The sequence below is a fragment of the Oncorhynchus tshawytscha genome, linkage group LG01 (genome assembly GCF_018296145.1).
Source record: "Oncorhynchus tshawytscha isolate Ot180627B linkage group LG01, Otsh_v2.0, whole genome shotgun sequence".
Taxonomy (NCBI): domain Eukaryota; kingdom Metazoa; phylum Chordata; class Actinopteri; order Salmoniformes; family Salmonidae; genus Oncorhynchus; species Oncorhynchus tshawytscha.
In genome coordinates, this window is record NC_056429.1 from 75,336,298 (window position 1) to 75,364,290 (window position 27,993).

At 45.6% G+C, this 27,993-nt stretch overlaps 1 protein-coding gene across 3 annotated transcripts in view; it reads left to right on the top strand.

Annotated features, from left to right (window-relative positions):
* The window catches only part of khdrbs2 (KH domain containing, RNA binding, signal transduction associated 2), a 124,305-nt gene that overhangs the window by 69,485 nt on the left and 26,827 nt on the right, over nt 1–27,993 (top strand). For all 3 annotated transcript variants that reach the window (XR_006083900.1, XM_024430251.2, XM_024430243.2), the window contains exons 4-6: nt 4,482–4,628; nt 20,950–21,080; nt 24,225–24,399. Coding sequence is in view for 2 of the 3 variants with exons in the window: in XM_024430251.2 (XP_024286019.1) it covers nt 4,482–4,628; nt 20,950–21,080; nt 24,225–24,399 (453 nt within the window). In the remaining variant the exon portion in view is untranslated. The remainder of the gene's footprint in view (nt 1–4,481; nt 4,629–20,949; nt 21,081–24,224; nt 24,400–27,993) is intronic.

Sequence of the window (27,993 nt, forward strand, 5' to 3'; positions counted from 1 at the left end):
TGGAGCTATACCTGGCCACTCTAGGTATCAAGGCAGCAGGCAGGGCGCTCTGGCGTCACCCCAGGTGAGCCGGCACCATTCTCACCTAGAGCCCTCTGTTGCACATATGTTTGTGTCTTTCACTTTCCCTGAGTTTTCCTCGCATTCCCAGCATAAGGCGCTCTTCGATTCAGACGCGGCTGGGAATTTTATTGATAGAGCTTTAGCCCATAGTTTAGGGATCCCCATCGTTCCCGTGGATGTGCCTTTCCCCGTTCACGCCTTAGATAGTCTACCATTAGGATCAGGGTTGATTAGGGAGGTCACCGCTCCTTTGGGCATGATGACGCAGGGGGGGTCATACGGAGAGAATTAGTCTCTTCCTTATTGACTCTCCTGCGTTTCCCGTGGTGCTGGGCCTACCCTGGTTAGCTTGTCATAACCCCACTGTTTCTTGGCCACAGAGGGCTCTCACGGGGTGGTCGCGAGAGTGCTCAGGTAGGTGTTTAGGGGTTTCCGTTGGTGCTACTACGGTGGTGAGTCCAGACCAGGTCTCCACTGTGCGCATTCCCCCTGAATATGCCGATTTGGCTCTTGCCTTCGCCAAAAAGAAGGCGACTCATTTACCACCTCATTGACGGGGCGATTGTGCGATAGATCTCCTGGTAGACTCTACACTTCCCAGGAGTCATGTGTATCCCCTCTCACAGGTGGAAATGGAGGGTATGGAAACATATGTCTCCGAATCCCTGCGTCAGGGGTACATTCGGTCCTTTACTTCACCTGCCTCCTCAAGTTTATTTTTTGTGAAGAAGGAGGGAGTTCTGCGCCCGTGTATTGACTACTGGGGTCTGAATCAGATCACGGTGAGGTATAGTTACCCACTACTGCTCATAGACACAGCGATAGAGTCAATGCACGGGGCTCGCTTTTTCACCAAACTAGATCTCAGGAGGGCTTACAACCTGGTGCGTATCCGAGAGGGAGACGAGTGGAAGACGGCTTTCAGTACCGCCTCTGGGCACTATGAGTACCTCGTCATGCCGTATGGGTTGATGAATGCGCCATCAGTCTTCCAAGCCTTTGTAGATGAGATTTTCAGGGAACTGCACGGGCAGGGTGTAGTGGTCCTGGAGTGGCCTAGCCAGTCTCCAGATCTCAACCCCATAGAAAATCTCTGGAGAGAGTTGAAAGTCTGTATTGCCCGGCAACAGCCCCAAAACATCACTGCTCTAGAGGAGATCTGCATGGAGGAATGGGCCAAAATACCAGCAACAGTGTGCGAAAACCTTGTGAAGACTTACAGAAAACGATTGACCTCTGTCATTGCCAACAAAGGGTGTATAACAAAGTATTGAGATAAACATTTGTTATTGACCAAATACTTATTTTCCACCATAATTTGCAAATATATTCATTAAAAATCCTACAATGTGAGTTTCTGGATTCTTTTTCTCATTTTGTCTGTCATAGTTGAAGTGTACCTATGATGAAAATTACAGGCCTCTCTCGTATTTTTAAGTGGGAGAAATTGGTGGCTGACTAAATACTTTTTCCCCACTGTATATTGATGACATTTTGATATACTCCACTACACGCGCCGAGCATGTGTTCCTGGTGCGCAGAGTGCTTGGTCGCCTGTTGGAGCATGACCTGTAGATCAAGGCTGAGAAATGCCTGTTCTTCCAACAGTCCATCTCCTTCCTAGGGTATTGCATTTCCACCTCAAGGGTGGAGATGGAGAGTGACCGCATTGCAGCCGTGCGAAATTGGCCGACTCCCACCACGGTAAAGGAGGTGCAGCCAACTACTATCAAGGGTTTTGGTCAGGTAGTGGCTCCAATTACCTCACTGCTGAAGGGGGGCCCGGTGCGCTTGCAGTGGACAGCTGAGGCAGACAGGGCTTTTAGTCACCTGAGGGCTCTGTTTACCTCGGCTCCCGTGCTGGCCCATCCGGATCCCTCTTTGGCGTTCATAGTGGAGGTGGACGCGTCCGAGGCTGGGATAGGAGCTGTGCTCTCTTAGCGCTTGGGTATGCCACCAAAACTCCGCCCCTGTGCCTTCTTCTCGAAAAAGCTCAGCCCGGCAGAGCGAAACTATGACGTGGGGGACCGGGAGTTGTTGGTTGTCGTCAAGGCTTTGAAGGTGTGGAGACATTGGCTTGAGGGGGCTAGACACCCTTTTCTCATCTGGACTGACCACCGCAATCTGGTGTACATCCGGGCAGCGAGGAGACTGAACCCTCGCCAGGCAAGGTGGGCCATGTTTTTCACCCGTTTTGTGTTTACCCTTTCTTACAGACCAGGCTCCCAGAACGCGAAGGCAGACGCATTGTCCCGGCCGTATGACACAGAGGAGCGGCCCATGGATCCCACTCCCATATTCCCTGCCACCTGCTTGTTGGCGCCGGTAGTATGGGAGCTAGACACGAACATTGAGCAGGCGTTACGTGCAGAGCCCGCTCCTGTCCAGTGTCCCACTGGGCATCTGTACGTCCCGTCTGCTGTCCGTGACCGGTTGATCTATTGGGCCCACACGTCGCCCTCCTCTGGTCATCCTGGGATCGGTCGGACAGTGCGCTGTTTGAGCGGGAGGTACTGGTGGCCTACCTTGGCTAAGGACATGAGGGTTTATGTTTCCTCCTGCTCGGTGTGCGCCCAGTGTAAGGCTACTAGGCATCTGCCCAGAGGTAAGCTACACCCCTTACCCGTTCCACAGCGGCCTTGGTCGCACCTGTTGGTGGATTTTGTACTGATCTTTCTGGGGGGTCTCGATCAGCCTTACTTCAAGTTTTCACCCGAGAGTAATGGGCAGGTGGAGAGAGTGAACCAGGATGGGTAGGTTTGTACGATCCTATTGCCAGGACTGGCCAAGGGAGTGGGAGGAGTTCGTGCCCTGGGCCGATATGGCACAGAAGTCGCTCCGCCACTCCTCCACTAACATCTCTCCCTTCCAATGCGTACTGGGGTACAAGCCGGTTCTGGCGCCATGGCATCAGGGTCAAACCAAGGTTCCGCGGTGGACGACTGGTTCAGGCTCGCGGAGGAGACATAGGAATCCGTCCCTGTCCACCTTCAGCAGGCCATGACAAGCCAGAAGGTTAATGCAGATCGCCACCGCAGTGAGACCCCGGTGTTTGCACCGGGGAACTGGGTCTGGCTCTCAACCCGAAACCTGCCCCTCCGCCTGCCCTGCAGCTGGGTCCGCAGTTTGTGTGGCCATTTAAAGTCCTGAGGAGAGTGAACAAGGTTTGTTGTAGGTTACAGCTTCCACCCGATTACCATATTAACCCCTCATTCCATGTGTCTCTCCTCAGGCTGGTGGTGGCTGGCCCGCTCCAGGAGCCTGAGGTGTGGGAGGTTCCTCCGCCCCCTCTGGACATCGGGCAAGGGGCCTTCAGTATCTCGTGGAGTGGGAGGGGTACGGTCTGGAGGAGAGGTGCTGGGTTCTGGTAGAGGACGTGTTGGACCCATCTATGCTGCAGGAGTTCCACCGTCTTCGTCCAGATCGCCCTGCGCCTCGCCCTCCGGGTCGTCCCCGAGACCGGTGTCGATGCGCGGCTGGAGCCGCACGTCATGGGGGGGTGCTGTGGTTTGGGTTTGGAACTGGGTTTGGAAAGAATCTCTGGCTCATTAACATATTTCGATGTGTGCCTTGCCTTGAAACATGTGCCTTGCCTTGAAACATGACCCGCCAAACCGCGCTCCTTAAACACCCGCCAGCTTAACCCAGAAGCCAGCCACACCAATGTGTTAGTGGTAACACTATTCAATTGACGACCCAAGTCAGCTTGCAGGCACGCAGCCCACCACAAGGAGAGAGAGAGCGATGAGCCAAGTAAAGCCCCCCTGGCCAAACCCTCCCCTAACTCGGTGTAGTGTAGTTTGTCTGATGAAGATAGGATCTCTTAGTCATTCACAAATTCAATATAACACACTACTAAATGTCCAAATGCTTTGTCAACCACACTGTGAGGAGGTTTAGCTCACATTTTTGATGGTCATATCTTCATAAACCAGAATCCTACCTGGTGTGTTTGCATTGTTGCGTAATGATTGATTAACATCACAGTTAGTCACACACTAATACATACATTCTAAGTTAGGATGCAACCCCTGTATGTCATTGAAGACCACAAATATGGTTCACACATCATTCAAATTTGTAGTATCTTAAAAACCAGCAATATGATTCAGCCACAGCTTCATGGTGTAAATCCCAGTGGGTGGATGCAGTCTGATAGGCTGGCTGGCATGCAACAGGGACATCTCCCTCCCAACCTCCCAAATGCTTGAGGGAGGAAGTCAATGCAAACATGCTGATGAGATTGAATTTATCAACAGGCAGCTGTGGGCTACAAATGATTCTTGTAAACCCCACATGCTTCACTTGATATCTCCATCATACCCACTGTACTATTTGTAATTATCGCTTTCACTTTCTCCTTTCAAACCTCACAATAATATTTGACCTGATTTTTTTTGTTCAATTTTTTTCCTCAGGAAGAAGAGTTGAGGAAAAGTGGAGAGGCCAAGTATGCCCATTTGAGTAACGATCTCCATGTTTTAATTGAAGTCTTCGCTCCACCTGGAGAGGCCTATTCCCGCATGAGCCATGCCTTGGAGGAGATTAAGAAATTCCTAGTTCCAGTAAGTTTGTTTAAACCATTTCATTTACTCAAATTCCTCCAGGGTAATTGTGAGTTGTACATTCAGATGGGTCTGTGCACTTCTGCTCTTGTGGATTCCTCTACTGGGGCTTTTTTTGCACTCTCAGATGTAATTGAACGTTTACAGGGTTAAGAAAGTGATTAAAACAGCTCCAGACAGACTGAGGTTGGATGTTGGACATTGACAAGTTTTGGCACAACCCCAAATGAAATATCTCAACAATGAAAATGAAGTAGTTCTCTCACAAAACTTGCTATATTTTCTGGCAGGTTGCTATAGTAAGGTTTTTTATATTACAACATAAAAAAGCTTTCCCTTTGTTCTGCCCCCCCCCCCACCTCCCTCCACCCGTTCCCATCTAGCTAACAAGTTAGTTAATTTATTCCACAATTAACAAGTTCAGTATGGAGCCACTTGCAAGGCTCTGCCGACTTTGAGCCTACAGCAGTTAACGGTAATTAATGTGCGTACTGTGTAGGCATGCTCAGCTGAGGCTGTAAATATTAATACATCTTTGCAGTGTCTGCCAATCCCTCTGGTAGAAGGGCTGGATGAGAGTTTCCTTATGGCATTTCTTGTGCTTCCCCTCCTTCCCTTAGGGTTTACATTACAGAATCTTAGCTTTGTTGGAGGGCCAGAGGTATGCTTCAGCTTCGGCAGCTGCACTGATCAGGTCATTGTACCCCCCAGCTCAGTCCAGACAATATATATTTAATATCTCCACTTTGTTCATAGTCGCCACCAGACTAGAATGTCAAGTAGAAGGACACCTGTGTGTACCCCTCAAGTATTATTGCGTTGGTACGGTTTGAATGTACTTCTACTTTTGGGATTTGTTTTTCCCCGCCATGCCGTTTGTCTCATTTCATGGAGACTCCTTTCCAGAGCCTGATGATAATCTCACCTAAATGCAACTGAGTTGGAGGAGGACGATTTTTTGTTTGAAGTATTTATCTTTCTTTCAAATTAAGTATGGAGGAGGACCAAAGTAGCCAATCCAACGCTTGGCATTTTCCTTGGCATGCCCACCCACTACAGCCTACCAAAGCATGAGATCCTGTTAGTCTCTATATTCATCTCTCAGTTTAGAATCAATGGACTTCTTCCAAAACTCACCTTGCAAGCAAACAAAATGCCATGGTAGTCAGACAATGTGTAATCTGGTTCAGAGGGTTTTTCCTAAAAGGGGCAGGTGACATTTGTGAAAAGACCATTCATTAGGTACAGTGCATTCAGAAAGTATTCAGACCCCTTGAGTTTTTCCACATTTTGTCATGTTACAGCCTTCCTCATCAATCTCCACACAGTACCACATAAAGACAAAGCAAAAACAAGTTGAGAAATGTTTCCAAATGTATGAAAAATAAAAAACAGAAATACCTGATTTACATAAGTATTATGACCCTTGGTTATGAGACTCGATATTGAGCTCAGGCGCATCCTTGAGATGTTTCTACAACTTGATTGGAGTCCACCTGTTGACAATTGATTGGACTTGATTTGGATAGGCACATACCTGTCTATATAAAATCCTACAGTTGACAGTGCATGTCAGAGCAAAAACCAAGCCATGAGGTCGAAGGAATTGACAGATTGTGTCGAGACACAGATCTGGGGAAGGGTACCAAAAAATGTCTGCAGCATTGAAGGTCCCCAAGAACACAGTGGCCTCCATCATTCTTAAATGGAAGAAGTTATGAACCACCAAGACTCTTCCTAGAGCTGGCCGCCCGGCCAAACTGAGCAATCGGGGGAGAAGGGACTTGGTCAGGGAGGTGACCAAGAACCCGAGTTCCTCTGTGGAGATGGAAGAAACTTCCAGAAGGACAACCATCTCTGTAGCCCTCCACCAATCAAGCCGTTATGGTAGAGTGGCTAGACAGAAGCCCCTCCTCAGGAATAGGCACATGACAGCCCACTTGGAGTTTGCCAAAAGGCACCTAAAGACTGAGATGAGAAACAAGATTCTCTGGTCTGATGAAACTAAGATGAAGACGTTGGCCTGAATGCCAAGCGTCAGGTCTGAAGGAACCTTGCACCATCCCTACGGTGACGCATGGTGGTGGCAACATCATGCTGTGGGGATGTTTTTCAGCGGCAGGGACTGGGAGACTAGTCAGGATCGAGGCAAAGATGAATGGAGCAAAATATAGAGAGATCCTTGATGAAAACCTGCTCCAGAGCGCTTAGGACCTCAGACTGGGGCGAAGGTTCACCTTCCAACAGGCCAATGACCCTAAGTACACACCCAAAACAATGCAGCAGACACTTCGGGACAAGTCTCTGAATGTCCTTGAGTGGCCCAGCTAGAGCCCAGACTTGAACCCGATCATTTTTTTATTTTATTTATCTTTATTTTACTAGGCAAGTCAGTTAAGAACAAATTCTTATTTTCAATGACAGCCTAGGAACAGTGGGTTAACTGCCTGTTCAGGGGCAGAACAACAGATTTGTACCTTGTCAGCTCGGCGATTCAAACTTGCAACCTTTCGGTTACTAGTCCAACGCTCTAACCACTAGGCTACCCTGCCGCCCCATCGAGAGACCTGAAAAAAGCTGTGCAGCAACGCTCCCCATCAAACCTGACAGCGCTTGAGAGGATCTGCAGAGAGGAATGGGAGAATGGGAGAATAAAAAATGTAATACATTTCAGAATAAGGCTGAAACTTAACAAAATGTGGAAGAGGTCAAGGGGTCTGAATACTTTCCGAATACACTGTATTTTTTATTTATTTTATTTTATTTCACCTTTATTTAACCAGGGAAGCTAGTTGAGAACAAGTTCTCATTTACAACTGCGACCTGGCAGGAAAGGCGGCCAAATGAGGTGTTTGCTTTGGGGATGACCAGTGAGATATAACTGCTGGAGCTCGTGCTACGGGTGGGTGTTGTTATCGTGACCAGTGAGCTGAGATATGGCGGAGCTTTACCTAGCATAGACTTATAGATGACCTGGAGCCAGTGGGTCTGGTGACGAATATGTAGCGAGGGCCAGCCAACTAGAGCGTACAGGTCGCAGTGGTGGATGGTATAAGAGGCTTTGGTGACAAAACGGATAACACTGTGATAGACTGCATCCAGTTTGCTGTGTAGAGTTTTGGAAGCTATTTTGTTTTCGAAGACTTTAGAAAGGCAGGGCAGGATCGATATAGGTCTATAACCGTTTGGGTCTAGAGTGTCACCCCCTTTGAAGTCGGGGATGACCCTGGCAGCTTTCCAATCTTTAGGGATCTCAGACGATACGAAAGAGAGGTTAAACAGACTGGTAATAGGGGTTGTAACAATGGCGGCAGATAATTTTAGAAAGAGAGGATCCAGATTGTCTAGCCCAGCTGATTTGTACAGGTCCAGATTTTGCAGCTCTTTCAGAACATCTGCTATCTGGATTTGGGTGAAGGAGAAGCTGGGGAGGCTTGGGCAAGTAGCTGCGGGGGGTGCAGAGCTGTTGTCCGGGTTGGGGTAGCCAGGAGGAAAGCATGGCCAGCCATAGAGAAATGCTTTTTGAAATTCTCGATTATCGTGGATTTATTGGTGGTGATACTGTTACCTAGCCTCAGTGCAGTGGGCAGCTGGGAGGAGGTGCTCTTATTGTCTATGGGCTTTAAGGTGTCCCAAAACTTTTTGGAGTTAGAGCTACAGGATGCAAATTTCTGTTTGAAAAAGCTAGCCTTTGCTTTCCTGACTGACTGCGTTTATTGGTCCTTGACTTCCCTGAAAAGTTGCATATTGCGGGGACTATTCAATGCTAGTGCAGTCCGCCACTGGATGTTTTTGTGCTAGTCGAGGGCAGTCAAGTCTGGAGTGAACCAAGGGCTATATCTGTTCTTAGTTCTAACTTTTTTGAAAGGGGCAAGCTTATTTAAGATGGTAAGGAAATTACTTTTAAAGAACGACCAGGCATCCTCGACTAACGGGATGAGGTCAATATTCTTCCAGGATACCCGGGCCAGGTCGATTAGATAGGCCTGCTCGCAGAAGTGTTTTAGGGAGCGTTTGACAGTGATGAGGGGTAGTCGTTTGACCGCGGACCCATAACGGATGCAGGCAATGAGGCAGTGATCGCTGAGATCCTGATTGAAAAAAGAAGAGGTGTATTTGGAGGGAAAGTTGGTCAGGATGACATCTATGAGGGTGCCCATGTTTACAGATTTAGGGTTGTACCTGGTGGGTTCCTGGATAAATTGTGGGAGATTGAGGGCATCTGGCTAAGATTGTAGGACTGCCGGGGTGTTAAGCAATCCCCAGTTTAGGTCACCTAACAGAACGAACTCTGAAGATAGATGGGGGCAATGAATTCACATATGGTGTCCAGGGCACAGCTGGGAGCTGATGGGGGTCTATAACAGGTGGCAACAGTGAGAGACTTATTTCTGGAGAGATTCATTTTTTAAATTAGAAGCTCGAACTGTTTGGGCATAGACCTGGAAAGTATGACAGAACTTTTCAGGCTATCTCTGCAGTAGATTGCAACTCCTCCTCCTTTGGTAGTTCTATCTGGACGGAAAATGTTGTAGCTGGGGATGGAAATCTCATAATTTTTGGTGGCCTTCCTTAGCCAGGATTCAGACACGGCAAGGACATCAGGGTTGGCGGAGTGTGCTAAAGCAGTGAGTAAAACAAACTTAGGAAGGAGGCTTCTGATGTTAACATGCATGAAACCAAGACTTTTCCCATTACAGAAGTCAACAAATGAGAGTGCCTGGGGACACGCAGGGCCTGGGTTAACCTCCACATCACCCGAGGAACAGAGGAGGAGTAGGATGAGGGTACGGCTAAAGGCTATCAAAACTGGTCGTCTAGTGAGTTGGGGACAGAGAATAAAAGGAGCAGATTTCAGGGCATGGTAGAATAGATTCAGGGCATAATGTACAGACAGGGATATGGTGGGGTGCGGGTACAGTGGAGGTAAACCCAGGCACCCAGTGATGAAAAGAGAGGTTGCATCTCTGGACGGGCTAGTTATGCTGGGTGAGGTCACCACATGTGTGGGAGGTGGGACAGAGGTATCTGAGGCATGTTGAGTGGGACTAGGGGCTCCGCAGTAAACTAAGACAATAATAACTATCCTAATCAACAGTGTACAAGGCATATTGACATTTGAGAGAGACATAAAGCGAGGCAAAAAGCAATCACAGGTGTTGATTGGGAGAGCTAGCTAAGGCAACAACGGGTAAGACAACATCTAATCATCTAAGACAACAACAACAGGTAAAATGTCTATGAATGGATAGAGAGGGTCGGTTAACTACACACAGGGCCTGAGTTGGGGCCGACAGATAAACAAAAAGTAAAATAGAGTACCGTGATTAATAAACAGTCCAGCAGGCATCAGCTATGTAGCCAAGTGATCATAGGGTCCAGTGAACAGCAATAGACGGAACAGGGAAGCCGCGGGGTAGTCGTTACTACGCTAGCATGCGGGAGACACAGCGTTTATGATGGGCTCAAATTGTATGTGAGGAGTTGGGACTTGCATCACATACTGTCACTTGGTACCAGAAGAATAGTGATTCATGCAGCACAATGTGCAGCATTAATACTTAATAAAGGTGTGTTTGTACTAAATCTCAGTCATCAGCAGTATGGACCACAGAGGCGTTGTTAGGGAGGGGACTGACAGTAGACAGGCTCTCACTTGCTAACGCAGACCAAATGAGGGTGCTGTACGCCACAACCCACAAATTCCCCAATGTAAGAACGCTCTAGTTATGTATTTCACTGCAATGTCTGGCTCCCCTTACAGTATACAATAATATTACCACCACTATTGTTTAAAAGGGAAACAATTCATGTGAAATCTTCTGAAAATTGTTTTGATGATATTGTATATCAGGTATTTTGATCATCTTATTATAAGGGCACATTTAACCTATCTTTCTTTCTGCCAGTGTTTCATTATCTTCTCTGGAAATAGTTCACAACTGAAGCTCAATCACTGTGTTTTGTCTCCAAGTTGTTGCCTCCTGGTTCAGTCACAAGCATTTCACCACTCAGTTTTCATTCAGAGGCTAATTAGCCTAGCCTGGCCACCCAATGGCCTCCATAATGATCTCATCAGGCTAGCCATTACATCTATTCAACTCGGAATGCATTTATTTTGCGATCCAATTTGAGCCCATCAAGTTTTGACTATGGGGAAACTTGGTGCAATCAAGTGATTTCATTTGAAGCAATTCAAGGCATTGCTTCCTTTTCGCAGAGCAAATTATTTAGGAAAAGGCTTGATTGCATTTACTTCATTCACTCGTTGGAAAACAGCCATTTTGATCACGTCTGGATGTCCTCAAGTCACTAGTCAATATGTTTTGGACATTATACACAAAATGCAAAATGAATCACTGATGGAAAGGGAAAGGCATGAATGAGTGAATATTGTTGACATCATTGGGGTGATGTTAGCCTTTCATTTTCAGTGTCCTTAAGTGTAGCCAGTTGCTACATGGCATGAAGTCTGTACTGTTCACAATCAAGTGACCAAAACAAGTTATCTGTCTTAACTTTTACTGAAGTATGTCAATGATGTACTTTTTACATCGCAGGCATTACACCTGGGAGGAAAACACATTTGCTCAACTTGCCATTGGCTCAACCATTGGCTCAACTTAAACATTTTGACTATATTAAACCCACACAGCTACAAGGATGCACTTTCATGCTAGGTTTATGACTTCATATTGAAGCTTATAGAGACCCCAACTGATGTATAGAACAATCTTAAAATTATCTATTTTGGTTTAGATACAAGCATCATGAAACCTCTAACACAATAAATTAATTTGAATTGGTGAAAATCTTTTTTTTAACCTAATTTACCACTTTTTCCATGTGGTGTCTTCCTTCACAAACTCCATGAAATTATGACCTCTTCCTAAATTTTTGGTACATTTATTAATTGTGTGTATGGTTTCCTAGGAACCAGGGAGGCTCAACTTACCTCTTTGGCTCAACCTATCCCACTCTCCCCTACAGCTATTTGTAGACTTTAGTTGTTTGTTTTTCTCAAAGCCTCTGTCAACAACCAACTTTCACAAGCCCAATCAGATTGTTGCGCTTTGGTTAAGCTACACACTTCCAATTACGAGAGATGCTAGACGTTCCTTCACACCAAGACGTTTCTTAAGGCCATTTGTTTATATATACTATGAATCAACGGGCGTGCTTGTGAGCGATGCCTTTAAACAGGTTAACAATCACAAGGTCATAGGGCCAGATGGATTACCAGGACGCGTACTGAGAGCATGCGCCGATCAGCTGGCAAGTGGCTGCACTGACATTTTCAACCTCTCCCTGACCCAGTCTGTAATGCCTATATGTTTCAAGCAGACCACCAAAGTCCCTGTGCCAATGTAACCTGTCTAAATGACTAAATCCTCTTGTAGCACTCACATCTGTAGCCATGAAATACTTTGAAAGGCCAGTCATGGCTCAGGTCCCTCAGTCGAGCAGTTAAGCCTACTAGAAAGTGTGTGCCCTCAGGCATGGAGGGAAGCAAAAGTAACCCCCTTTACTGGCTGAACTAGCTGACAAATCAACCTGTTACCAGCCCTTAGTAAACTTTTGGAGAAAGTTGTGTTTGTCCAGGTACAATGCTATTTTACAGTAAACAAACATACTTCAGCATGCTTATAGGGAAGGACATTCAACAAGCACAGCACATTTTAACAAATTACTGATGATTGGCTGAGAGAAATGTATGATAAAAAGATTGTAGGGGCTGTTTTGTTAGACCAGTCCGACTTTTGACATTATCGATCATAGTCTGATGCTGGAAAAACTTTGTTATGGCTTTACACCTGCTGCTATATTGTGGATAAAGAGTTACCTGTCTAACAGAACACAGAAGGTGTGCTTTAATGGAAGCCTCTCCAACATAATTCAGGAAGAATCAGGAATTCCCAAGGGCAGCTGTCTAGGCCCCTTATTTTTCGAATCTTTATTAATGACATGTCACTGGCTTTGAGTAAAGCAAGTGTGTCTATGTATGCGGATGACTCAAGACGACCTTTGGTCGTCTTTCCTTCCAGTTCTCTGCTGCCCATGACTGGAACGAATTGCAAAAATCTCTGAAGCTGGAGACTCACATCTCCCTCACTAGCTTTAAGCACCAGCTGTCAGAGCAGTTTACAGATCACTGCACCTGTACTTAGCCTATCTGTAAACAGCCCATCTATCTACCTACCTCATCCCCATACTGGTATTTATTTATTTATTTATTTTGCTCCTTTGCACCCCAGTATCTCTACCTGCACATTCATCTTCTGCTGATCTACCATTCCAGTGTTTAATTGCTATATTGTAATTACTTCGCCACCATGGCCTATTTATTTCCTTAACTTACCTCATTTGCACTCACTGTATATAGACTTTTTGTTTTCTTTTGGTCTACTGTATTATTGACTGTATGTTTTGTTTATTCCATGTGTAACTCTGTGTTGTTGTATGTGTTGAATTGCTACGCTTTATCTTGGCCAGGTCGCAGTTGCAAATGAGAACTTGTTCTCAACTAGCCTACCTGGTTAAATAAAGGTGAAATAAAATCAATAAAAATCAATAAAAAATACACATCAGCTACTACAGTGACTGAAATGACTGCAACAAAGAGCTGCAGTTACTTTGAGCATTGTTGGCAAGGAATAAGTTAGTCCTAAATATTTCAAAAACTAAAAGCATTCTATTTGGTGCAAATCATTCACTAAACCCTAAACCTCAACTAAATATTCTAATGAATAAATTGGTAATTGAGCAAGTTGAGGTGACTAAACTGCTTGGACTAACCCTGGATTGTAACCTGTCATGGTCAAAACATGTTGATACAACAGTAGCTAAGATGGGGGAGAAGTCTGTCCATAATAAAGCACTGCTCTGCCTTCTTACCAAACTATCAACAAGGCAGGTCCTACAGGCCCTAGTTTTGTCGCACCTGGACTACTGTTCAGTCGTGTGGTCAGGTGCCACAAAGAGGGAAAATTACAATTGTCTCAGAACAGGGCAGCACGGTTGGCCCTTACATATACTCAGAGAGCTAACATGAATGATTTGCATGTCAATCTCTCATGGTTCAATGTGGAGGAGAGATTGACTTCATCACTACTTGTTTTTGTATGAAGTGTTGACAATCTGAATGCACCTAGCTGTCTGTTTGAACTACTAGGACACCCATGCATACTCCACAAGACATGCCAGGTACCGGCGGTGGAAGTCAGCAATGAGGACTGAGTCCAGGGTGTCTCTAGCGGGGACCCCAGCACCTCTCCTCCAGCCATTAACCCTCCCAGTCAACCAGGTACTGGTGGTCGAACACTCAGGTCGAACACTCAGGAGGCATCTCACCGTGTACGTCGGATGACCATCGATGACACGGGGAGGAGGGGTGGGCCTGGAAACAGAAGACAAAGGGCTGTGAGACACGGGCTTAATCCTAGACACATGGAACGAAGGGTGAATATGGAGGGTACGGGGTAACAAAAGATGAACAGCAGTGGAACTAAGGATTCTGGAGATGGGGAAAGGACCAACTTCACCTGAAGGGGCATGTCCCGTGTGGATAGCCATACCCTCTGCCCAATGCAATAGAGAGGAGCTGGAGTTCGGCGGCGATCCACTTGTCGAAGATACCTAGAGTTGGTCTTGAGGAGTGCCGCCCGAGCTCTTCTCCAGGTACGCCGACAGCGGTGGACGAACATCTGTGCCGAGGGTATGTTGACTTCCTGCTCTTCTTCTGGGAAGAGCGGAGGCTGATACCCTATGGAGCACTCGAAAGGGGAGAGTCCCGTGGCCGAACAGGGGAGACTGTTCCGGGTATACTCCACCCAGACCAGTTGTCAGCTCCAGGTAGTGGGGTTGGTCAATACGAGGCATCTTAAGGTTGTTTCCAGGTTGTGGTTTGTTCGCTCCGACTGGCCGTTGGATTGGGGATGGAATCTGGAGGACAGGCTGGCTGACGACCCAATAAGGGTGCAGAACGCCTTCCAAAACCGAGACAAGAACTGATGACCCCGGTCGGAGACCATGTCCACCGGGAGTCCATGGATCCAGAAGACCTGCTGCACCATCTTTGGCAGACGGTAGTTTGGGGAGAGCGATGAAATGAGCAGAGTTGGAAAACCGCTCCACTACCGTCAGAATGACCGTGTTGCCGTCAGACGGAGGAAGCCCAGTGACAAAGTCCAGGGAAATATGGGACCAGGGACGATGAGGGACAGGTAGTGGCTGAAGGAGGCCGGACAGGGCTTTCCACGGAGTCTTAATCTGAGCTCAAAATTGCATGCGGCAACGAAGGCCTTCAGAAACGTTGTCGGAGGAAGGCCAGGGTTCGACGGGAACCCGAATGACAGGTAAGCATGGAAGAATGAGCCCATTCCAAGACCCGGAACCGAACTGAATTAGTTACGAACAACCCCTCCAGGGGCAGGCTGGGAATGTTGTGTCTTGCGGACAAGGGTCTCAATACCCCAGCCCCAAGAAGCCGCAAGGCATGAGGTAGGGAGGATGGTCTCGGAGTCAGAGGGTATGGCAGCGGAACTGTATAGGTGAAAGAGGGCGTCAGGTTTAACATTCTTGGAACCTAGGTGGTAGGAAATGGTGAAGTTGAATCTGGTGAATAACAGAGCACACCGGGCCTGCCTGGGGTTAAGGTGCTTGGTTATGCGGAGATATTCCAAATTTTTATGTTCGGTCCAAACCAAAAATGGATGTTCTGCTCCTCCCAGCCAGTGCCTCCACTCCTCTAGTGCCATCTTGACTGCCAGGAGTTCTCAGTTACCTACGTCATTGTTTCTTTCTGCAGAGTTGATACGACGTGACAGGAAGGCACAGGGATGGAACTTTTGGTCCTGGGCAGATCACTGGGACAGGATCAGGATAGCCCCCACTCCAACGTCAGAAGCATCGACATCAACCACTAACTGACAGGACAGGTCCGGATGGACAAGGATGGGTGCTGTAGGGAACTGATGCATCAGGTCCCCAAAGGCTCTGTCAACAGCTGGGGACCATGTGAACGGTACCTTGGGAGAGTTGAGTGCAGAGAGGGTGCCGTCAGGGTGCTGTAGCCTCGAATAAACAAAGGTAACAGAGGTAGAACCCCAGGAAACGTTGTAGCTGCACCCTGGACGTAGGTTGGGGCCAATCCACTACTGCTTTCATCTTTTCAGGATCTATCTGGACATTTCCTTCAGCAATGACATATCCCAGAAAGGAGATTGTAGAACGGTGGAACTCGCACTTCAGGAGGCGCTGAAGCACTTGTCGAACATTGAGGATGTGTTCATGGGCAGAACAGGAAACAAACAGGATGTCATCGAGGTAGACGAACACGAAACGATTTAACATGTTTACCAGTGCCTGGAAGACAGCGGTGAGTCCGGTGACAAGGTACTCATAATGTCCACTGGCAGTGTTGAAGGCTGTCTTCCACTCATCTCCTTCACGTATACAAACCAGGTGGTATGCATTCCGAAGGTCCAGCTGCTACTCTCTATTTATCATATATGCATAGTCACTTTAACCATATCTACATGTGCATACTACCTCAATCAGCCTGACTAACCGGTGTCTGTATGTAGCCTCGCTACTTTTATAGCCTCGCTACTGTATATAGCCTGTCATTTTACTGTTGTTTTATTTCTTTACCTACCTATTGTTCACCTAATACCTTTTTTGCACTATTGGTTAGCGCCTGTAAGTAAGCATTTCACTGTAAGGTCTACACCTGTTGTATTCAGCGCATGTGACAAATACACTTTGATTTGATTTGATTTGAGAAGCTGGTAGCCCCCTGGAGAGGTTTGAAAGCCAAGGAGAGGAGTGGTAGGGGGTAACGATTCTTGATCGTTATATCATTAAGACCCCAGTAGTCAATGCACGGACGCAGGGTCTTGTCCTTCTTTTCCACAAAGAAAAAACCTGCGCCGGCAGGGTATGCAGAAGGATGGATGCCCTCCAGCAGCCAGAGAGTCCTCAATATACTCCTCCATGGCCTTGGTCTCCGGGCCGGATAGAGAATATAGCCGACCACGAGGCGGTGTGGTGCCTGGGAGAAGGTCAATAGCACAATCGTAGGGACAATGCGGGAGAAGAGGAGTAGTCCGTGCCTTGCTGAAGACCTCCAGGAGGTCATGGTACTCTGCAGGAACAGCAGAGAAATCCAAGGCTTTACTTAAGCCCTGAGGAGGACGTTTCGGGGAAGGCTGCGCCGCTTTAAGGAATTGGGAATGACAGAACGGACTCCAACCCAGGGTTGAACTTGTGGTCCAGTCAATGACTGGGTTGTGTTTTTGGAGCCAAGAAAATCCCAAAACAGGAACATAGGGGGAATCAATGAGGAGAAGCTGTATTGACTCACTGTGATTTCCTGAAACCCGCAGATTAACGGGAACAGCGCAATGGGTAACTCTTCCAATGGAGCCACCGTCCAGTGCTCTAGCTTCCATGGAACAGAGAGGGGTGAGTGGGGATACCTAATTCAGAAACTAGGGTAGTATCCATAAAACTCTCATCCGCCCCAGAGTCAATGAGCGCCCGGAGAGACTTAGACTGGTCTCGCCACAGCAGTATCACAAGAAAAGGAGTGTGGGTGATGGGAATTGGATAATTCCCAGTCTGGCTCACCAGAGTACTTGTACCTACTAAAGATATAGTTATCTTAACAGGGAAGCTGGCTATAGCTGGCCCCGCAGTACAGACAACAGTTGGAGCTCAGCCTACGGGAATGTTCCCTAGGCGATAATCCAGCTCTGAACAGTTGCATAGGCTCAGGAGTAACCGACTCACTCGTCGCCAATGATTCTCGAGGGAAGTCGGGTGGCTTCGGCTCTTCTCGGAAATGCACACTTCGGGGACTTCCAGATTCCTTCGGAGGTTAGCAAGCAGCAGCGGATGAACACATGTTCCTGAGACCCGAACTCCTCTCACTCCGGCGTTTTCGTAGATGCCAATTAAATCAAATGACATTTTATTAGTCACGTGCGCCGAATACAACAGGCGAAATGCTTACTTACGAGCCCATAACCAACAGTGCAGTTTAAAAAAAATATGGATAAGAATAAGAGATAAAAGTAACAAGTAATTAAAGAGCAGCAATAAAAACAATAACAATATATACAGGGGGTTGCCGGTACAGAGTCAATGTCCGGGGGCACGGTTAGTTGAGGTAGTATGTACATGTAGGTAGAGTTATTAAAGTGACTATGCAGAGATGACAACAGAGAGTGGCAGTGGAGTGGAGAGGGGAGGGGGGGGCAATGCAAATAGTCTGGGTAGCCATTTGACTAGATGTTTAGGGTTCTTATGGCTTGGGGTAGAAGCTGTTTAGAAGCCTCTTGGACCTAGACTTGGCACTCCGGTACCGCTTGCCATGCAGAAGCAGAGAGAACAGTCTATGACTAGGGTGGCTGGAGTCTTTGACAATTTTTAGAGCCTTCCTCTGACACAGCCTGGTATAGAGGTCCTGGATGGCAGGAAGCTTGGCTCCAGTGATGTACTGGACCGTTCGCACTACCCTTTGTAGTGCGTTGCGGTCGAAGGGGGGGGGGGCAATGCAGTTGCCATACCAGTTGCCATACCAGGCAGTGATGCAACCAGTCAGGATGCTCTCGATGGTGCAGCTGTAGAACGTGTTGAGGATCTGAGGACCCATGCAAAATCTTTTCAGTCTCCTGAGGGGGAATAGGTTTTGTCGTACCCGCTTCACAACTGTCTTGGTGTGCTTGGACCATGTTAGTTTGTTGGTGATGTGGACACCAAGGAACTTGAAGCTCTCAACCTGTTCCACTGCAGCCCTGTCGATGAGAATGGGGGCGTGCTCGGTCCTCTTTTTCCTGTAATCCACAATCATCTCTTGATCACATTGAGGGAGAGGTTGTTGTCCTGTCACCACACGGCCTAATCGTAACAGCGATGAGGGAATCAAGGTCCAATAGTCCAATGGCAACTCCAAGCTGCTAGCTCGTCTTTTATTTCCTCAGAGAGTCCGTGAAGGAAGGTATCGAACAGAGCTTCCAGATTCCAGGCACTCTCAGCGGCCAATGTGCGACAATCTACCACGTAGTCTGCCACACCACGGGAGTTCTGATGTACCTTCATTCGTTTTCGGGCCACCTCTCTCCCAGGCACCGGAAAATCAAGTACCCTCCTCACCTCCGCCATGAAATCGTCTAGGTTATGGCAAACGGCGGATTGTTGCTCCCAAACAGCCGTCGCCCAGGAGAGCACTCTTACGGACATTAGCGTAATTGGATACGTTGTCTTCGATCGATCCGAAAGGAGCGAAGATGGCTGTAGCTCAAAAATGAGGGAGCACTGGGAAAGAAACGCCTGGCAGGTTCCAGGATCGCCTGCATATTCTCCGGAGGAGGTAAGCTGCATTCTTGGGGAGCCAGGATAGGCTGAACAAACCCACCAGTAGTAGGGAAGTTACTGAGTGGCTTGGAGGTCTCAGATGTGCCGTTGCTGCCTGTGAGCTAATTCATGCAATTGCTCCATTAACGCCTTGAACCCCTCCATCAGGTTCTGAAGTAGCTCCTCCTGTCTCTTAATAGTAGCTCATTGCAGGGAGACAGCGTGACGGAGCTGGTCCAAATCTGTTGGGTCAGTCATGGCCAGTTCGTACTATAATGACACAAGACGAGACCCAGATGCAGACACGGGAGGCAGATGGTTTGAGCTCTGATATTTATTATAGTCCAAGGGGTAGGAAAAAGTCAGGTCGGGGACAGGCAAGAGTTCATAACCAGGTCAGAGTCCAAAACGGTACAGGGCGGTTAAACTAAGTAGAGGCTGAGTGCTGTCCACAATGCAATCTCTCATACATGTTTTAGCCTAGCTGTCTTTGCAAACAGGACGAGGATAAGTGGTTGGAGGAAATGAGACCTGTTTATCTGTCTAAGCCTGTTGACAAGATAATAACATATGTTTCATCCACTCTGTTATCTAGCCTGTGATTCAGATCCTGTTCATGTTCAATGACTGACTGAGAGAAACATTGATGAATCAAGAGGCAGCAATGGAATATTTTTTAATTTATATTTAACTTGGCAAGTCGGTTAAGAACAAATTCTTATTTACAATGATGTCCTAGGAACAGTGGGTTAACTGCCTTGTTCAGGAGCAGAACGACAGATTTTTGCCTTGTCAGCTCGGTTACTGGCCCAACGCTCTAACCACTAAGCTACCTGCCGCCCAATATTCACACACAAGAACAATGTAATAGCTGCTTTCAATATGGCCTCCAATGCCCTCCCAACCCGCTCTTAGTGCAAATGAGGACAAATATTATAAGTTGTTTCCCCTGGTTCCTCACGTGACCCTCTGAAAGCCCAACAGAGTTTTGAAACTCAGAGGCTGAGTGTCTAATAACATCGTTTTTTTTAACCAATTCAGCCCTTTGAGTTCTGTGACCTACTTGAGGGAGGACGGACAGAAGGAAGCTGGACAAGGCCATGGACCTTGAATGACTTATGGTGCAGATAAATGCATTTATAAAGCATTAGCTATATGTTTATGCCTTACAGTAAAGTGTTATCAAATTTTCACTGTGTTTGTGTGTGTTTTGGAATGCTGTCTGGCATTATCTTTTGAGACACTATTAATGCTGAGATTTTAATTTATGTCCTTGAATTTCCCCTCGTCTATTTCAATGTTCTAAAATGTTCTAACAACTCAGTAGACTGAGACTTGTTTTCCTAAATAAAACAGAGTGATGGCCTCTATTAAAAAGAGGAGGATCCCATCAACTTTCCTAATATTAAGCACATTGCTTATCTTTACAACAAGAGTATAACCTACCTGGCTGGCATGAAAATAAACCACGGGAAACGCAAACTCCATTTGCTATTTAAGTGCATAGATTACATGTATTTTTCCCCCTGTCCCTGTTTCGTGACAGGTGCATGATAATGGTCCATTCTAAATCAAAACAAATTTCACACAGATATTATTTAGTATATATAAAGACAAGATTAAATCAAGAATAGTGTGATGGTTGACCATATTAGCCTATCACTTGTGAATTATATGGTATATTATCACTTGTGAATGATGCCCAGTTTAAGGCAAGAAACAATGCCTTTTTTTTGGTGACTTTTGTTCTAACTCTCAGTAGACTGAGACTTGATCCCCTAAACTACTCTGTCCAGAACATTCTCTCAATGAACATTCAGTGTTAAACTAAATCATGCATTTCCTGTGAATATCCTGAGAATTTTTATTTGGGAGAACTTTGTTGCAGTTTGCACTTTGTTGCGTTCAGATGACAAATCGTATTTTTTATTTATTTTGAGGCCTGTTGTATTCTTTCCCACAGGACTACAATGATGAGATCAGACAGGAGCAGCTGAGGGAGCTCTCCTACTTGAACGGAGGATCAGAGGACACCAACAGAGGGAGGACAGTAAGGGGGCGGGGCTTACGGCTGGCTTCCACGACAACCACGCGGTATGTATTTGCAAATACCAGCCATGTTGATTATGATCTGCTGGCTTGTTGGTTTCCATCCCAAATCATTACTGGTCATTGATTTTGTGTGTGTGTGTGTGTGTGTGTGTGTGTGTGTGTGTGTGTGTGTGTGTGTGTGTGTGTGTGTGTGTGTGTGTGTGTGGTTTTGTTTTGCATCTGTGTGAACTTTAACTCAACGATCACAATCAAAATGTGATATTGGCTTTATTGCTTCTAATACTCACACCATGTTTGATGAATGATTCATATTTAGTTTTCAGCACATATTGTTAATTATTCATTATGTAACATATTCATCATTTATATATTTAATATCTCAAACGACATGACATACCTCAATAATTCATATTTCATACAATCTTCACCGGCCATGGCCATGTCTTCAGTGTGACAGTCCCTGAAGGATTTTGAGTGTACGGTGACAGCTTGCACTATACTACCTCAGGTGGTAATGGAAATAAACACACCCGTGTTCTCACGTGATTCTGATTCTGCTCATTTAGAATCACCACCACATTCCTCCCCTGATTTGCTCCTTATGCTGCGCTGATAAGCTATTACTGTAAATCTCCATGAGAAATATGCACCGGTAATGTGGCCGTAATGCTCCTTGGAGTCTTTGTATTTTCGGATCATAATTGACTGCTAGCTTGAATGAAGGATCAGCAGTGCCAGAAGACTGTGTATCTCGGCCTCCTCCATCTTGCTAGTGTTAAAACGTCTGGATGTTCTCCAAATATAGACAGCTTTATGACCTTAAATCCACCCTGCACTCCCTGTGGTGCTCCTCTGGCTCTTCTAGGCAGTAAAATCTCAGGACCGAATACAGCATCTGCCTCCCAACACCCTAATTTCAGCGCGGACACACCAGCGTCCGGGCCCATTTGCCTTTTGATCTGTGACTATCGGTGCGAGTTGTGTGCACAGTCAAATTACTGTCAATGCACCCTGAAAAGTATAGCCTCCCTCACTGGGATAAGCACAGGGAGTCAGTGGGACCCGGATCATTTTTCTGCCAGCCCAGCAAACCAAAATTGCTTCTGTGTTCTGTGAAAGTTCCCAGAACATTCGTTAGGTTGCAGAAAATATTTTTCATGACACAAACTGTCCAGTTGTGCTGATGATTATACAATGTTTGTATAAACATCCGCCTGATGTTGCAAGAATATTCCCAGAACACATTTGGTCTGTTCTTTAAAGGTTATCAGAATGTTTCATTCAGTTGGGGGGAACAGTCTGGCGGGACATTGTGGGGACATTCCCAAAACACAAAACCCATCCAGTTGTGCAGATGATTATATAACGTTTATTTTAGTGTGCCAAAAACATTCACCTGATAAGTTCTTTCCAATTTTGTTCAACATTTACTTAGGTTTTGGGAACATTGTGGGGATATGTCAAGAGATAGGTTCCCAAAAAAATAAAACTGTCCTGCTGACATTTTTTTTAACCTTTATTTAACCAGGCAAGTCAGTTAATTAAGAACAAATTCTTATTTTCAATGACAGCCTAGGAACAGTGGGTTCAGGGGCAGAACGACAGATTTGTACCTTGTCAGCTCAGGGGATTGAACTTGCAACCTTCCGGTTACTAGTCCAACACTCTAACCACTAGGCTACCCTGCCACCACCATACATTCAGATAATGTATGTATCAGAGTGCAAAAAACATTCCTTTGATGTTGCAAGAATATTGACAAAACAGCCATCTTGAGTTCTTTAAAGGTTCCCAGAACATTTACTTAGGTTGTGGGAACAGTGTGGGTCCATCACAAGAGATAGGTTCCCAAAGCACAAAATTTGTCTAGTTGTTATGACATTCTTACAATGTTTGTATCAGGGTGCACAAAACATTCCTTCAATGTTCTTAGAATGTTATTCTTATTTGCCCAGAATGATACAATTTCATTTTGAACAATTTCTGTTCTTTCATGTGTTAGTGTTGCCTTACTGTTGAGGAGCAAAAAATATATGGCAAATCACATGAAAATGTCTTGTTCATTTATTCCTGTAATGTTTCCTCTGAACCACTTCTATTGCTCCCACATTTTTTTGCGGCAGTATGTACTCAGAACATTACCGGAACATTGTGTACACATTGTGTACATTCCCTGGCAACCTAATGACAACCTAATGAGAACCTTATGTGGAATATTCTGTGGTAGATTTTACAGACATTGTGAACAACATTTTAGTGAATGTTGGGTGAATGTGGAAAGGATACTTAAATTCAATTTTGGGGGGGAGTAGTTAAAAACATTATTTGAATGTTTGTGGGACGTTATCATCCTAATGTTACCAAACCCTAACTATGACGTAATGGGAATGTTAGCTAATGTACTGGGAATGTTTGCCGGAACGGCTGCTTAAGGATTCTCTACAAATGTAGGTAGAGCTGATTCTCCAGGTCATTGGAATAACAGTGCAGCTTCTGAATGAATAGCTTGTCTGGGAGAAAAGAGATATGATAACTGTTCTGCTTCAAACATCATTATGACTAAATCTGTCTGAGCAGAAAAGGTTATGCTTATCTTCCACTTGACAACACTCAAGCTTCTGACTGAGGCAGTCTGTATAATACTGTATCTGCATACATTAGAAACAAGTGTTGAGGTCAGCACTTGCTGCCTTGGTATTCTGATTGATGCATTTCCATTCCATTGTTGCACATAGTTGTTTGAAATCCAGTGAGGACCATTTCATTTCCACACATTTTTGAGATGCCATCAATACCCATAGTGGTGGTTTCTGGTATACAAATGTAGGATCTTAATTTGAGCCAGTTTGCTACAGCGGGGAAATAATCCTAAAGCAACAGGAAATGTGAATTATTATGTGGATTATAATTAATGGAAATTTGTGTACGGGTTGATACATCTTTCGTAAGGGAAAAGGCCATTTTAAACCTTAAATACACTATACGATTTACGTTTCCTACATTGCAATAGGGTGATCATATTAAGATCCTACATCGGTATTTTGCTCAACATATTCGGAGTACGCTACACATGTGCTTTTTTAATATACTTAATTCACAAGGGACAATGTCAATGTTCGAGATCACTAGACTACGTAATATCATGTTGTGATCTAATCTCTCGTTGATGTTTTGTTTTTTAAACAGGGGACGGGGAGGCAGAGGTGCAGTTGCACCCAGAGGGACAGCAGGTACACGGAGTGCAATGCCACAAGCCACATTAGCGAGAGGAGTACCCACTCCCAGGGCAAGGGGAACACCAGGGAACCCCGGATACAGACCCCCACTGTTGCCCGTAACACACGAATCATATGACGACTACGTAAGTCTGACCCACTTTTCCCCACTAAATTCTGATGTTGAATATAGTGCATTCGGAAAGTGTTCAGACCCCTTGACTTTTTTCGCATTCTATTACGATGCAGCCTTATTCTAAAATGTATTAAATTGTTTTTCCCCCCCCTATCAGACTACATAAAATACTTCATAATGACAAAGCAAAAACTGGTTTAGATTTTATTGTTGTAAAAACAAAATAAGAGTATCACATTTTCATAAGTATTCTGACGCTTTACTCAGAACTTTGTTGAAGGACCTTTGGCAGTGATTACAGCATTGAGTCTTCTTGGGTATGATGCTACAAGCTTCACACCTGTATTTGGGGAGTTTCTCCCATTCTTCTCTGCAGATCCTCTCAGGCTCTCTGTCAGGATGGATGAGGAGCGTCGCTGCATAGCTATTTTCAGATCTCTCCAGAGACGTTCAATCGGATTCAAGTCCGGGCTCTGGCTGGGACACTCGAGGACAATCAGAGACTTGTCCCAAAGCCATCCCTGTGTTGTCTTGGCTGTGTACTTAGGGTCGTTGTCCTGTTGGAAGGTCAACCTTCGCCCCAGTCTGATGTCCTGAGCGCTCTGGAGCAGGTTTTCTTCAAGGATCTCTGTACTTTGCTCCGTTCATCTTTGCCTCGATCCTGATTAGTCTCCATCCCCACAGCATGATGCTGCCACCACCATGCTTCACTGTAGGGATGATGCCAGGTTTCCTCCAGATATGACGCTTGGCACTCTGGCCAAAGAGTTCAGTCTTGGTTTCATCAGACCAGAGAATCTTGTTTCTCATGGTCTGAGTCCTTTAGGTGCCTTTTGGCAAACTCCAAGTGCCTTTTGTCTTATGTGCCTTTTACTGAGGAGTGGCTTCCGTCTGGTCACTCTACCATAAAGGCCTGATTGGTGGAGTGCTGCAAAGATGGTTGTCCTTCTGGAAGGTTCTCCCATCTCCACAGAGAACCTCTGGAGCTCTGTCAGATTGACCATCGAGTTCTTTGTCACCTCCCTGATTGCTCAGTTTGGCTGGGCGGCCAGCTCTAGGAAGAGTCTTGGTGGTTGCAAACTTCTTCCATTTAAGAATGATGGAGGCCACTGTGTTGTTGGGGACCTTTGATGCTGCAGAAATGTTTTTGTATCCTTCCCCAGATCTGTGCCTCGACACAATTCTGTCCCGGAGCTCTACGGAAAATTATTTTGACCTTGTGCCTTGGTTTTTGCTCTGACATGCACTGTCAACTGTGGGACCTTATTCCTCCCGAGTGGCGCAGTGGTGTAAGGCACTGCATCGCAGTGTTAGCTGTGCCATTAGAGATTCTTGGTTCGAGTCCAGGCTCTGTCGCAGCTGGCCTCGACCGGGAGACCCATGGGGTGGCGCACAATTGGCCCAGTGTCGTCTGGGTTAGGGGAGGGTTTGGCCGGCAGGGATGTCCTTGTCTCATCGCACACTAGCAAATCCTGTGGCGGGCCAGGCGCCGTGCACACGGTCACCAGATGTACAGTGTTTCCTCTGACACATTGGTGCGGCTGGCTTCTGAGTTAAGTGGGCATTGTGTCAAGAAGCAGTGCGGCTTGGTTGGGTTTTGGGGAAAGGACGCACAAGTTTTAGAAATCAAGTTTTAGAAACATCTCAAGGATGATCAATGGAAACAGGATGTGCCTGAATTCAATTTCAAGTCTCATTGCAAAGGGTCTGAATACGTATGTCAATAAGGTATTTCAGTTTTAAAAAATGTATACATTTGCACAAAATTTCAAAATACTATTTTTGCTTGGTCATTATGGTGCATTGTGTGTAGATTGATGAGGAAACATTTTTATTTACTCAATTTTAGAATAAGGCCATAACGTAACAAAATGTGTAACAAGTCAACGGGTCTGAATACTTTCCGAATGCACTGTAAGTGATTGATGACAGGGGACCACCTTCCATCTTAAACTGAAAGTCAGGTCATACTGTGCATGTACTTTATGGAATGTTGTGTTGAACAAAGGTGCACATCTGGAAGAGATGATCCATTGCCAAAGTGTCATGTTATATAGGTCAAAGGTTCCTCTGCACAGCAACAGCAAACAAATAGAAAAAACAACTTTAAAAGAATGTATATAATGAGGTAGTTAATGTTAATGCCAGAGAATATCTGACAAGCAGAAAGATATTAAAAGTTTCACCTCAGTTGACATTATGAAATCTGCTGAGGTAAGTATCAAAATACTCATCAGTTGCTGCTCTATGATTAATGAAACATGAAAGGGTAGACTGTAAAAACACAGTCCTTTCTATCCCAGCCTTGCTGTGTGCAAGTTGTTTTCAGTCCATATAACTGAAATCACATAAACAAAATTAAACATCTCGTTTTTATTGCCACTAGACTAAATGGAAAATATTTAATTTAGAAGACATGATGATAAGAGTACATAGACCTACAGATAAAGAACAATTTACAATTATTATTTTTTTTTTAATCCCTCAGATTTCGGGGACGTTCAAAGTCATGTTAAAAGAGTTGAACAAGGTGAACATTCAATTGTAACCTAATGAAAAAAGCTATATTTTCACTAGTCAATTTCCACCGAGCTTTCCCGCTATGCGAAGTCTCTGTGTGTGCTGGCAATTGGAAGATTGGCCTGTCTGCATGGGGAAATGCACAAGCACAGTCTCATTACCAAAGCCGAATTGAGTTCTGAGCGAGAGCCTGTGTATTTCTTGAGAGGCAAAAAGCTGGACATTTTTCTCCACAGTAATTGGGGGTTTGGAGTGAAGGTGGGAGCACAGACAGATACCAGGGGATTAAAGAATGAAGGAGTTTGTCCAGAACATTTCTTTCCCTCTTATTTTCCCCCCACGAATCTCACCTTGCTCTATCCTCTACTCCAGGACTCATTTTTCTCTCAGAGTGTTTTTCCCAGAGCGTATGCAGACCTCTCTCTCTATAAGGTCAAGGTATTTTTCCCCACTGAAGTATACAGGATGCTGTGATGCCTTAGCGACTGTTCTCTGTCCTCAACCAGTACCTCCTTCTTGATGGGGGTGCAGAATATGGTCGTGGTCAAGAAAAATCAACAAAAGTATTTTAATCCCTGACATAACTTTATCCCTAACTTAATTTTGTCATATCCATGGTCAAACTCATATAAAGCCACACAAGAGTCCAAAGCAGAATTTAAATAGTCTTGAGGCAACAAAAGAGACAGGTGAGTATCTTAGTAGACTAAAGCTTCAAAAAGGTGTTTTTTTCCTGTCGCTACTTTCCTCTATCTGTCGTTGTGAAGACATACTGTATATGCTGAATACTGAATATACACTGAGTGTACAAAACAATATGAACGTTCCTAATATTGAGTTGCACCCTTTTTGCCCTCCGAACACCCTCAATTTGTCGGGACATGGACTCTACAAGGTATCGAAAGCGTTCCACAGGGATGCTGGCCGATGTTTACTCCAAAGCTTCCCACAGTTTTGGCTGGATGTCCTTTGGGTGGTGGACCATTCTTGATACACACAGGAAACTGTTGAGTGTGAAAAACCCAGCAGCATTGCAGTTCTTGACATACTCAAACCAAAAAGCCTGGTACCTACTACCATACCC